Here is a 13689-nt window from a genome sequence, read left to right on the forward strand (position 1 = left end):
TATATTTATAAAAAATAAAATTATAAAAAAAATAAGTATAAGAGTTAAAAATAGATATTGGGCTATTCAGGTTACCTATTTCTTCTTGTGAGTTTTGGTAGATTATGTCTTTCAAAGAATTTCTCCATGCAATTTAAGTTGTTGATCTATGGGCATAATGTTTTTAACATTCTCTTATTATCATTTTAGTATCTGTTTGATCTGTAGTGTTGTTATATTCCTCAGTCTTGATACTGGTAATTGTGTCTTCTCCCTTTTGTTCCCAATCACTCTGGTTAAAGATTTATCAATTTTGTTGTTTTTCAAAACCAGCTTGTGATCATCAGTGATGGTTTTCAGTTTTTCATTTCATTGATTTCTGTTCTTACCTTTTTAGTTTCTGTTTTCTTTCTATTTTGGGCCTAATTTACTCTTTCATTTTTATTTTTTAAAATGCAGATTAAAATCACTGGTTTGAAAACTTACCTCTTTTCTAAGATAGGTATTTAGATCTATAAATTTGCTTTTAAGTATTGCTGTAGTTACGTCTCATATATTTTTATAAATTGTGTCTTTATTTGCATTCAGTTCAAAATAGTTTATAATTTCCTTTTTTTTTCCCCTCCCCCAGTGGCTTAGAACATATTTATCATCCTATAGCTCTGGAGGTTAGAAATCCAAAATCAGTCTCATTGGACTAAAATCAAATTATCAGCAGAGCTAATTCCTTCTGGAGGCTCTAGGGCAAGTTATGTTTCCCAACTTTTTCCAGCTTTCAGACACTGTCTGCATTTCTTGGCTTGTGGCCTCCTTTCATCTTCAAAGACAACAGTAGCTAGCAGGGTCTTTCTCATATAGTTTTTCTCTTATTCTGACTCTTTTGCCTTATGTGGCAAAAAATATAACATGCACCATCTTAGCTTTTTAATTTAATTAATTAATTAATTAATTAATTTGACAGACAGTGATCACAAATAGGCAGAGAGGCAGGCAGAGAGAGAGAGGAGGAAGCAGGCTAGCAGGCTCCCTGCCAAGCAGAGAGCCCAATGTGGGGCTCAATCCCAGGACCCTGGGATCATGACCTGAGACGAAGGCAGAGGCTTTAACCCACTGAGCCACCCAGGCAACCCTTAACTTTTTAAATGTATAGTTCATAGTGTTAAGTATATTCATTTTTTTTATTGTGAAACAGATCTCTAGAACTTTTTCATCTTGCAAAATTGAAACTCTGTATCTATTAAGCAACTCCCTTCCCCTCTCTCTCCCCTGATGATTGGTATTATATTTTCTATTTTTATGAATTTGACTACTTTAAATATTTTATATACATGAAAATATACAGCATTTGTCTTTTTGTGATTGCCTTATTTCACCTAGGACGATGTCCTCAAGGTTTATTATGTTGTAGCTTGTGACAGGATTTCCATCCTTCCTTTAAAAGGTTGAATAATATTCTATTGCTTGTATATACCACCTTTATTTATCTATTCATCCATCAGACCTTCTGGTTGTTTCCACATCTTGTCTGTTGTGAATGTGATGCTGTAAGCATGGGTGGGCAAATACGTCTTCAAGAATTTGCTTTAATTCTTTTAGACATATACCCAGAAGTGGGATTGCTGTATCATATAGTAGTCTTTTTTTTAAAAAAAATGAAGTATGGTCGACACATAATGTTACCTTATTTTCAGGTGTACAACATAGCGATTTGACAAGTCTATACATTATGCTATGTTCATCACAAATATAGCTACCACCTGTTACCATACAGCACTGTTACAATACCATTGAGTATACTACCTGTGTTGTGCTTTTTATCCCTGTGACTTATTCATTCCACAATTGGAAACCTTACCTTCCACTCCCCTTCATTCATTTCACCCATCTCCCAACCATCTCTCTTCTGGCAATCATCACTTTGTTCTCTGTCTTTATGGGTCTGTTTTTGTATGGTAGTCTTTTAATATGTTGGTAGTCTTTTATATGGTAGTCTTTCAATATTTTGAGGAATTTTGAGCTATTTCCCATAGTAGTTGCACCATTTTACAATCCCACCAACAGTACATGTTTTCCAATTTTTTTATATCCTTGCCAAAAGCTCATTATTTTCTGCTTTTTTTTTTCTTTTTATGGGAGCCATCTTGATGGAGGTCAAGTGGTATCTCACTGTGATTTTCATTTGCATTTTTCTTATCATTAATGATATTGAGCATATTTCCATATGCCTTTTGGCCATTCATTATATATCATATTTGGAGAGATGTTTATTCAAGCCCTTTGCCATTTTTCAATCAGGTTATTTGATTTTTTGTTAAGTGATAGGAGTTCTTTATATATTCTGTGTATTAATCCTTTATCAGATATATAATTTGCAAATATAATCTCCTATTCTATAGGTTGCCATTTCACTATATTGATTGTGTCTTTTGATGCACAGAAGATTTTAAGATTGATGTAGTCCCATTTATCTATTTTTCTTTTGTTGTCTGTGCTTTTGGAGTCACATCCAAGAAATCACTGCCAATCTAATATTCCTTTTGATTTGTTGTTTGGTCCAAGAGTCATTTAGATGTGTGTTCTTTTGTTTCCAAATACTTGAGAATTTTTCATATATCAGTTATTGTTTTCTGATTTAATTCAGTATTGTATAGAGAACGTACTTTACATAACTTGCATCCTTTTAAGTTATGGAGACTTTGTTTATGGCCCAGAACTTGGTCTGAGTAAATGTTCATGTACATTTGGAAAGGAAGTATATTCTGCTATTGTTGAGTTGAATATCCAATAAATATGAATTAGGTCAAGTTGTTTGATAGCATTTTTCAAATCTTCTATATCTGTATCCTTATTAATTTTTTGTTTGCTTGTTCTATCAAGCAAACAGTTATTGAGAGGAGGATATTGAAACTGCAAATGTGTTTCTGGGTTTGTCTATTTTGGGTTTGTCTATTTCTATTTTGCAATTCTGTCATTTTTATTCATGTGTTTAGAAGACAAAGTATATAAACATTTTGCATTTTTATATTCTCCTGATGAATTGAAACTTTTATTACTATGGAATGTCCTTCTTTGTTCTTGGTAATGTTCTTTGCTCTTCAATCTACTTTGTCTGATATTAATATAGACACTTCATTTTTCTTTTGGTTAGTAGAAGCTTTTTATATCTTTTATTCATCCTTTTACTTTCAACCAATCTTATCTATTTATTTATTTATTTTGAGCGAGCAAGAGAGTGTGTGTGATTCCGGGGGTAAGGGAGAGGGAGAGAGAATCTTAAGTAGGCTTCTCAGCATGGGGCCCATGTGGAGCCTGATCTAATGACCCTGAGATTATGACCTGAGCCAAAATTGAGTTGGACACTTAACCGACTGAGCCACACGGGCACCCTCTGTCTTTATATTTAAAATGTGTTTCTTTAAAAAAAAGAAAATGTCTTTCTTGTAGGCAGCACATAGTTGGGTCTTGCCTTTTTTTTTTTTTAATTCAATCTCTGCCTTTTAAAGAGGGCAATTAAAATGCTTATATTTAATGTGATTAGTTGTATGGCAGTGTTTAAATCTGCCCTCCAGCTATTTGTTTTCTATTTGTCCCATCTGTTTTTTGTTCCCCTTTCTCCTCCTTTTTATGGCTTCTTTTGGATTAATTGATTTTTAAAATTCTGTTTAAGAGCTGTAATTTTTGTTTATTATTTTGTGGGTTTTTTTTTGATATATAGCTCTTTAGCTTATCATAGTCTGTGTTTAAGTAATATTATACCACCCCATGTGTAGCATAAGAACTTTTATTTCATTTTATTTTTTAAGATTTTATTTATTTATTTGACAGGCAGAGATCACAAGTAGGCAGAGAAGCAGGCAGAGAGAGAGAGAGGAGGAAGCAGGCTCTCTGCTCAGCAGGGAGCCTGATGGCAGGTTCCATCCCAGGACCCTGGGATCATAACCTGAGCCGAAGGCAGAGGCTTTAACCCACTGAGCCACCCAGGCGCCCTAGAATAAGAACTTTATAACAGTATATGTCCAACCTCCTTTTCTGGCCTTTGTGCTGTCATCATACATTTTGCTTTTGTCATTGACTCCACAGTGCTTTATCATTATTTTTGTTTTAAACAGTCAAGTATTTTTTAAAGATATGTTAAAAATGAGAAAAATGAGAAAAAATGTCTTGAATTACCCACATATCATTTGGTGTTCTTGATTTTATTTGTGTGTGTGTGTGTAGGTGCAGATTTCTATCTTATATCATTTTCTTTTTTGCTTGAAGGACTTAAAATTAAAATTTTTTATAGTGCAGATTTGCTGGTGATGACTCATTTCAGCTTTTGTATGTCTCAAGAAGACTATTTTTCCTCATTTTTGAAACTTCTTTTTGTTTGCTATAGAATCCTAGGTTGATAGTCTTCTTTTCTCATATTTTCACTTCTAGAGATTTGATTTGGATCTTTTAAAAAAAAATCTCCCATGTTGCTATTTAGTATACTCATCTTTCTTTTAGCTTCTTGAACATAAAGAATAGAGTTAAGACACTGTTTTAATGTCTATTAATTCTATCACTTCAAGTGTGTTTCAACTGATTGTTTTCTCTTCTAATTATGGGTTCTTTGCATGCCTGGTGATTTTTGATTAGATATCAGACATTGTAAATTTTATTCAGTGGGATGATTGTTATATTTGTATTTCTATAAATATTCTTGTGATTCATTCTGGATGTGAAACAATTATATAGAAATATTTTGATGCTTTTAGGGCTTGCTTTAAAACTTTTTAAGGTATGACCAGAGCCATCCTTCACTCTAGGTTTAACTTCTGCCCACTGCTGAGAAAATGCCCCACCTGATAATTCATGACTTATGAGGTTTTCCATTCTGGCTAATAGGAACATGAATGATTTATGATTTTGCATAAACTCCAGGAACTGTTCTCTCTACTCCTTTTGGATATGTATTTCCTTACCCATCCTTAGTCTCCTCACATGTATGTCCTTATCAGAACTTAGCTGAATGAAGAAGTGTCCAGAGATTTCCTTCTGTTCAACCTTCTCCATCCCATTACTTTGCTTTGCAAGTTCTAACTGCCTTGGTTTTCCCAGACTAATAGCTCCATTTCCTTAGCTCAGGGAGATTGCATGGTTCCACCTGCATTCCACATCAGTTTACTGTGGCCTGGAAAACTCTTGTCAGTAAACTAGAGCAAAGTACTCACCTCATGTACCTCTCTCAGGAATCACTGACTTGTGCTGTCTGATGTTTAATTTGTGAAAACTCTTATCCATGCATTTTGTCTAGTTTTTTGTTTTTCTGGTGGGAGGGTTAACCTGGTCCTTGTACTTTATCTTCATCAGCAATGGGAGTTCCATAGCACATTTTAGTATTATTTAATTTTAATTTTAATTTAACTTTATTGACATATACTTGAAATAAAGAATTGTAAGATACTTAAAGTATATGCCATGGTGATTCAATATACATATACATTATGAAACTATTTCCCCCATCTAGTTAGTGAACACATCCATCACTTCACATATTTATCTTTTTTTGTGTGTGAGAATATTTAAGCTGTACTCTTTTAGTGAATTTCAGTTATACAATATAGTGTTATCAACCATGTTTTACATTAGCTCCTCAGACCTTATTCATTTTGTAGCTCAAAGTTTGTGTCCTTTTACCAAACTCTCTTTATTTCCCCTACCTCCAAACCCTGGCAACCACTTTCCTATTCTCTATTTCTATGGCTTTGACTTTTTTTTAAAATTCCACATATATGCAATACCATGCAGTATTTGTCTTTCTCCGTTTTGCTTATTTACTTGGCATAATGCTCTCAAGGTACACCCATGTTGTTGCTAATGGTAGGGTTTCATTTTTTTCTCATGGCGCTGAATAACATTCTGTTGTGTGTAGATAGCATATCTTTTTTATCTGTACACCCATCAACTGATGGACACATAGGCTGTTCCATATCTTAGCTATTATGAATAATGCTGCAGTGAACATGGGAGTGAAGACAGCTCTTTGATATCCTGTTTTCATTTCCCTTGGATACGTAACCAGAAGTGAGGTTTCTGGATCATATGGTAGTTCTCTTTTTAATTTTTTGAGAAACCACCATATTTTTTTCCCATAGTGGCCACACCAATTTACATTTCCACTAACAGTGTTCCCCTTTTCTCTGCATCCTTGCCAACCCTTGTTACCTCTTATCTTTGTGATAATAACCATGTAACAATTGTGAGGTGATATCTTGTGGTTTTGATTTATACATGATTAGTGATGCCAAGTACCTTTTCTATTGTCTTTTAGTTCTAATTTCATTTATATATGCTATGATCTTTGTTATTTTTTTCCTCTACTGACTTTGGGCTTTGTTTGTCCTTTTTCTAGTCCTTGAGAATTAAGTTAGGTTGTTTGTTTGAGATCTTTCTTATTTCTTAATGTAGATGTTTATCACTATGAACTTCCCTCTTAGCACTGCCTTTGCTGCATCCCATAAATTTTGGTATATTTCATCTCCATTTTCACTTGTTCCAGGATATTTTTAAATTTCTTTTTTGGTTCCTTCTCTGACCCAATTGTTAGTCAGTAGTACATTGTTTAGTTCCCACATATTTGTGTTTTCTTCTTGTAATAGATTTCTAGTTTCATACCATGTGATCAGAAAAAATGTTCAATATGATTTCAATCTTCTTAAACTTAGTAAGACTTGTTTTGTGGCCTAACGTATGATCTATCCTGGAGAATGTTCCATGTGGATTTGAAAAAATGTATATTCTGCTGTTTTGGGATGGAATGTTCTGTGTATATCTATTAAGTCCATATGGTCAAACATTCCAGTTAAGTCCAATGTTTCCCTGTTACTTTTCTATCTAGATGATCTATCCATTGTTGAAAGTAGAGTATTGAAGTCCCCTACTATTATTGTATTGCTGTCTATTCCTACCTTGAGGTCTGCTAATTGTTTTGTATATTTTGGTGCTCTTATGTTACTAATGTTATATTTTCCTGTCAGATTGATCCCTTTATCATTATATAATGACCTTCTTTGTCTCTTACTATATTCTTTATCTTAAAGTCTGTTTTATTTAATACAAGTTTAACTATTTCTACTTTTTTTGTTTCCCATATGTGTAGAATGTGTTTGTTCATTCCTTTACTTTTAATCTCTGTGTGTCTTTAAAGTTAAAGTTAAAAAAAAAAGCTGATGTGACTCTCTTATAGGTAGCATATTGTTGAGTCTCTTAACTGCACAATTGACACCACATTTGCAGATTCGCTCAGGGCCAGCAAGAAACTATCTTTGACAATAGACAATTTCAGGTTTCTTTGGGTGCTACAAAACACTTAAATCTCTGTGAGGTTCGTACTGGTTGATACCAGTGGAACTCCAGAGGCTATTTGCAATATACCATGGAGAAGGCATCTATCTCCCTGCTACACATAAGTGATTTTATTGCCTGGGTCACTAAGATCAAGGAACTGGTGCCTCTGTACACCTCATCACTCTGAGAAGTGGAGCTGCCATTGATCTTCTCTTGATATGCCTTGAGACATTAGATTTGGCCTCTCATTTGAAATGCCTTGAAGTATCTTCCCTAGACCTGTATTTCCTTGTCAGTTATTCATTTGTTTGTGTCATGAAAGCTTATTGTGTCTGCACACTGTATATTATGTCATCTTAAGACAGGATGGAAACATCGTGGGCCACACTTCTGAAGTCTCATGAAGCTGTTTTCAAGTCAGCTAGCTTCTAGATCCCTAATTTCTGCACTTGAGAAGCAGTGAAACATGGCAGAGGAAGTACAAGAACATGAATTGAGAACAGTGGATTCTAATTCTTGGTCAACTATTAGTATACTATGTGTCTCACAAATTATTTAACTTCTCTGGGCTTCTAATTTTTCATTTGAAGTAAAAATTAATAATAAGCAATATTGCTAGCTTTCATTTATTGAATGCTTATTGTGTGCCAACCTCTGTGTTAACTGATTTATATACATTTCGTACTTTTGATCTTTAGAGCAGCACTTTTTTTTTTTTTTTTCCCCCCAAGAGGTTGCCTTTATTCCCATGCTCTTGTGCACAAAGCCATTCCTTTAGCAGGGAGTACCATGAAGGGTTAGGATGAGAAACCCTGTAACATCAGAGAACTAGCTCCAGCTCCAAGACCACAACTCCCTTGTTCCCCTCCCCCTTGAGATGCATTCTTTATGGAAGGCACCAGACCAGAATGGTCGTCCTGAGAGCCTCAATGGCCCTTCTGCACTCCTTTCTTGACTACTCCCCACCATCACCACACTTACACACAAAGAGGAAGAGGGAGGAGAAGGCAAGGTATGACTAAATTTTCTCCAAAGGCATCCTGTAGGAGGAGGAGGACATGCTAGAAAAGGAATGCACTATAGAAAAGGATTCCTGGCAGGAGGTTAAATCCGATGGGGGTCTCCTGGGATTTTCAGGATGGAGGCCTCGTTGGTGGGCACTGTGAATCCCAGGGTTTCTGTGGCAGGGCGTCAATGTGATTCAGTGGAGGGGGTCCTTCGGATGACGCCCCTGGGGGAGAACATTGGTGGTTAGATGTTCTTCTTAGGGAACGCTGGTGGTTTGACTTTCCCCCTGGGGGATACTGGTGGTTTGATCTTCCCCCTGTGGGACCCCAGTGGTTTGATCTCCCCCTTGGGGGACACTGGTAGTTAGATCTCCTTGGGGGACATTGGTGGCTTGACCTTCCCCTTGTGGGGTCACTGGTGGTTTCATATCCTCCTTGGAGGGGTAGTGCTGGTCTGAGGGCCTCATGCTTGGGGGCTTCTGTGACACAGAGGGAGTTTGGATATCTGAAAGTTTTAGTAATTGAGGGTGGCTGGAAGGTGGCCATGGTCCAGGGGTATCCCATGACTCATTTTCTATGTCAGGGGCTGGTTCCTGAGTATCTGTGTGAATGCTGGCATTATCGACCATTTCTTTTTTTGTGCTCTCTCCACCAATGAAAATAAAATACGGTAACAATGAGAACTGCAGAAACACTATCCATGAGAAGCCACATAAACATATAGTAACCTGGTGTCATGAGGAAGTAAGGCTGATCTAGCTGACTCAGGATGTGAATGTTGTCTGTGGTCACTGAGTGAATCTTGGAGCACCAGGCCAGTGAGTAGAGCCAAGGTTCATTGACAAGGTACAAGTTGATTTTGATGTTAGCTGCTTTATAATCTCTCAACCCACTGTAGAACAACCTCTTGTAGTCAACGTTTATTCTACTGATATTTTCTTTTGTAAGACGTTCAATGGAATATAACCTGCCCACTTGCTGAAAACCAGGAGCTGCTTGTTTGACATATTCCCTGTCGAAAGCTGGCAACCAAAAAATCAGATGTTGCTCAATTTTAGAGTCAAGGATTAAGCGTACTACACGGCGAATATATGTGCCTCTGAGAGGATGTTTTCGTGGAGGGGTATTAAGATCAAACATCACAAATTTTTTTTCCTTCTGTGCAAGTTCCAATAAATCGATTAGTTTTGGAATCGTCTGATTTTCTGCTCTTTCACGATCAGCCTTTGATAGGGCTTTCATTCTGTAAAATGGTTTCAACTTGAACCGGTCGCAGGCTCGGTCAGCTCGGAGCGCGGCCGGAGGCCAGGGAGACAGGAGTAATTGGGCGCTGTTCTCTGAGGGCGCACTGAGGAGTGGGGCCCTGGGCTCTCGGCTCCTCGAGCAGCGCTTTTTTTTTTTTGAAGATTGTTTTATTTCCATTTTATAGCTGAAGAAATTGAGTTAAGCTCAGTGAGTTAAGCAATATGCTTAGCCAGTAAGTGAGAGAGCTAGGATCAACACTCAGTTTATTGACTAAGTTATGTAAGTAAGTTACCTCTAAGTTTTTTTCATTTTATAAATATTCCATAAGCATAGCAGACTGAAGAAGACCTACAGCAATGCCTGAGCTCTTGTGGTTTCTTGAGTTTCAGAGTTACATAAGTATAAGAACCAAATTCAAAATCATTACTATTTATTGGGGGGCTAAAACGTGTTAGGTAACTGAAGTAACTTATTTTCAGACAATGTCTCTCTCTCTTTTTTTTTTTTTAAGATTTTTAAAGAAATTTTATTTGAGAGAAACAGAGAGCATGAGCAGAGAGAGGCAGAAGCAGACTCCCTGCTGAGCAGAGAGCCTGATGTGGGGCCCAATTCCAGGACCCTGAGCTGTAGCCGGTTGTTTAACCTACTGAGCCACCCAGGCATCTCAATAATGTCTCTTTTAATACCAGTCTCCATTTCTCCTTGAATTCTAGTTGGGTATTTGTTGGACATTTTCATTTTATTTTCCATGTATTTAAATCCCTTTTTAAACCCTGTGTTCTGTGCCATATCCTTAGGTTTATCTTCAGTTTACTAATTCTTCCTTTAGCTTTGTCTAATAGTTTGTTAAAACAGATCCACTGAGATGTTTTCATTTCATCAGCTATACTTTTATTATGATAAGCTCTATTTGTTTTTTAAGCCTACCTATTCCTTTTTTAAACATTTTAAACATATTTTATTTATTTATTTGACACAGAAAGCACAAGCAGGGGGAGTGGAAGGCAGAGGGAGAGGGAGAAGCAGGATCCCAACTGAGCAGAGAGACTGATGCGGGGTTCCATCCCAGGACCCTGGGATCATTTTTTTTTTTTTAATTGAACATACCTTTTTAAAAAATTTTATCTTTTCAGTATTCCAAGTTTCATTGTTTATGCACCACACCCAGTGCTCCATGCAATATGTGCTCTCCTTAATACCCACCACCAGGTTTACCCATCCTCCTACCCCCTCCCTTCCAAAACCCTCAGTTTGTTTCTCAGAGTCCACAGTCTCTCATGGTTCATCACCCCCTCTAATTTACCCCAATTCATTTTTCCTTTCCTTCTCCTAATGTCTTCCATGTTATTCCTTATGCTCCACAAGTAAGTGAAACCATGTGATAATTGACTTTCTCTGCTTGACTTATTTCATTCAGCATAATCTCCTCCAGTCCTGTCCATGTTGATACAAAAGTTGGGTATTGAGACTTTCTGATGGAGGTGTAATATTCCATTGTATATATATATGGACCATATCTTCTTTATCCATTCATCTGTTGAAAGGCATATTGGCTCTTTGCACATTTTGGCAATTGTGGTCATTGCTTCTATGAATATTGGGGTACCTATAGCCCTTCTTTTTACTACATCTGTGTCTTTGGGGTAAATATCCAGTAGTGCAGTTCCAGGGCCATAAGGCAGCTCTATTTTTAATTTCTTAAGGAATCTCCACATTGTTTTCCAAAGTGACTGCACCAACTTGCATTCCCACCAACAGTGTAAGAGGGTTCCCTTTTCTCCATATCCTCTCCAACACTTGTTGTTTCTTGTCTGTTAATTTTGTTCATTCTAACTGGTGTAAGGTGGTATCTCAATATGGTTTTGATTTGAATTTCCCTGATGGCTAATGATGATGAACATTTTCTCATGTGTCTATTAGCCATTTGTATGTCTTCTTTGGAGAAATGTCCATGTCTTCTGCCCACTTTTTGATGTGATTATTTGTTTTTTTGAGTGTTGAGTTTGAGGAGTTCTTTACAGGTCATGGATATCAGCCCTTTGTCTGTAGTGTCATTTGTGAATATCTTCTCCCATTCCGTCGGTTGCCTCTTTGTTTTGTTGACCATTTCTTTTGCTGTGCAGAAGCTTTGATCTTGATGAAGTCCCAAAAGTTCATTTTTGTTTTTGTTTCCTTTGCCTTTGGAGACATGTCTTGAAAGAAGTTGCTGTGGCTGATGTTGAAGAGTTTACTGCCTATATTCTCCTCTAGGATTTTGATAGATTCCTGCCTCACATTGAGGTTTTTTATGCATTTTGAGTTTCTCTTTGGGATCATGACCTGAGCTGAAGGCAGCTGCTTAACCTAGTTTGCCACCCAGAGGCCCCCTGCCTATTCCTTTTCTAAAGTGCATCTTATTTGTTTCTTATATTTTTTATTACTTTTGTCTTAAATCATTTAAAATTTTATTTTTTAATCTCTTTGCATTTTTTTAATGGTCATAATTTCTTAAGAATTGAATCCTGCTGTTTATTTTGTCTACTGACTCTCACTGATTGTAGTTTCTTTCTCCATATGCTATGTGTGAACTTGAGTTTGAGAATCATGTCCCTTTAGAGGGTTTCTATATTGGTTTTCTAGGTGATCCAAGATTTCATCTTGGGTAGCAGGATTTCCTCAAGCTTGTGCAAGATCTGGCTGAGGTTTTGATTTCCCAGAGGGAATTTTTTTTTTTTTTTCACCCAATCAGAAATAGAATGGCTTTCTCTTTCTCTGCCTGTACCGGAGGTGAATTTTTCCCTAATTCATTGTTTTCTGAGTTATCATGGAAAGTTGTATCTTTATATGGGAGTTGCAGTTTTCCCTCTTGGCTCCTCTGGACAGTGGAGATTGCTCCTCCCTTCCCAACCCTGTGTTGACACAGAGTGGGCTCACACACAACTTTCACTCTGGTTTCTGGTTTCCTCTTCATTTCTGACCTCTGGAGAGTTCCCCATTTTTGAGACCCCAACCAGGCATTTAAAAGGAATCCATATTTTATTTGATATTTTTAATTATATTATTGTGGGAGTTTTTAGGTTATTAAATCCTTAATATTGTTAGAAATGGAAATTCTATATTTATTAACTATAAGTATCGTAATAGTTTCTCCAGTTTGTAAATAGTTATGGTTATCTCCAGTTTGTAAATAGTTATGGGCTTAAGAGAGATTTTATTACTTTCCTACCATCACACAGCTGGTAAAGAAAGGAGGCCACACCTGTCTTACTTTAGCCAGTGCTTTTCCTAGTACACACAGGTCAGGAGCTTGGGACAAGAAGTGAGCCATGAGTGAGAAGAGCATGACCAAATGAAGAATGGGATCTTGTCTATGGCATACTCTCCCTACTTCACAAATTTCCTAGGACTGGACCCGAAGCTGTAATCATTTTAGGACTATTGGGTTGGGGCACCAAAAATGTGTCATCAAGTGACAAACATGGATATGCCCAGGGGCGCCTGGGTGGCTCATTGGGTTAAGCCTCTGCCTTCGGCTCAGGTCATGATCTCAGGGTCCTGGGATCGAGCCCTGCATCAGGCTCTCTGCTCAGCGGGGAGCCTGCTTCCCCCACTCTCTCTGCCTGCCTCTCTGCCTACTTGTGATCTCTGTCTGTCAAATAAATAAATAAATAAAATATTTAAAAACAAACAAACAAACAAACAAACCATGGATATGCCCAGAAGAGAAATAGTTCATTCCTTAGCTTTTTATTCATTACATCCCATATCTCTTGAAAAAGAAGACAGCAGATACCTGTAGCAGTACCCCGAAGAATGGCACACTGCAGGGAAGTCTGACTGAAGGTCACCTCAGAAAGCAAGTAGTGGCCAAGGGCAAAGATCCAGTCAGCGCTGGCCATGAGGTAGATGCTGATGTCTTCCATGAGTGTGGCTTTCTTCCTTTGGGAGAGGCTCATTCACATGAGACTTCAGATCAATCCAACAGAGCAGCTTAGGAAATTTAAAACCAGGGGCATTGAAAATGAATCCCTCATCTCTATTTTTGGCACATGTTTTCCTCCTTGTATTTCAGTTTCCCAAGGGCCGAAACTCCCATTAAACCGTCAATTGGTAAAGGTGACAGGTTTAAGCAGCATTAAGCAGTTCTGGCCCGCTAGGCAAGGAT

The 13689-nt window shown here is 37.2% G+C and overlaps 1 protein-coding gene across 1 annotated transcript; it reads right to left on the minus strand.

The window, feature by feature from the left end:
• Positions 1 to 8410: 8410 nt before the first annotated feature.
• Positions 8411 to 13447, minus strand: LOC116855488 (glycerophosphodiester phosphodiesterase domain-containing protein 4-like). Its single transcript, XM_032838270.1, has 2 exons — positions 13318 to 13447; positions 8411 to 9577 (listed from the first exon to the last, which is right to left on the minus strand). The coding sequence occupies exons 1-2, from the start codon at positions 13445 to 13447 to the stop codon at positions 8919 to 8921; spliced, it is 789 nt and encodes a 262-aa protein (XP_032694161.1). The 3' UTR covers positions 8411 to 8918.
• Between the last annotated feature and the right edge of the window lie 242 nt (positions 13448 to 13689).

Source organism: Lontra canadensis, unplaced genomic scaffold, assembly GCF_010015895.1.
Source record: "Lontra canadensis isolate GAN:19392208 unplaced genomic scaffold, GSC_riverotter_1.0 scaffold103, whole genome shotgun sequence".
Classification (NCBI taxonomy): domain Eukaryota; kingdom Metazoa; phylum Chordata; class Mammalia; order Carnivora; family Mustelidae; genus Lontra; species Lontra canadensis.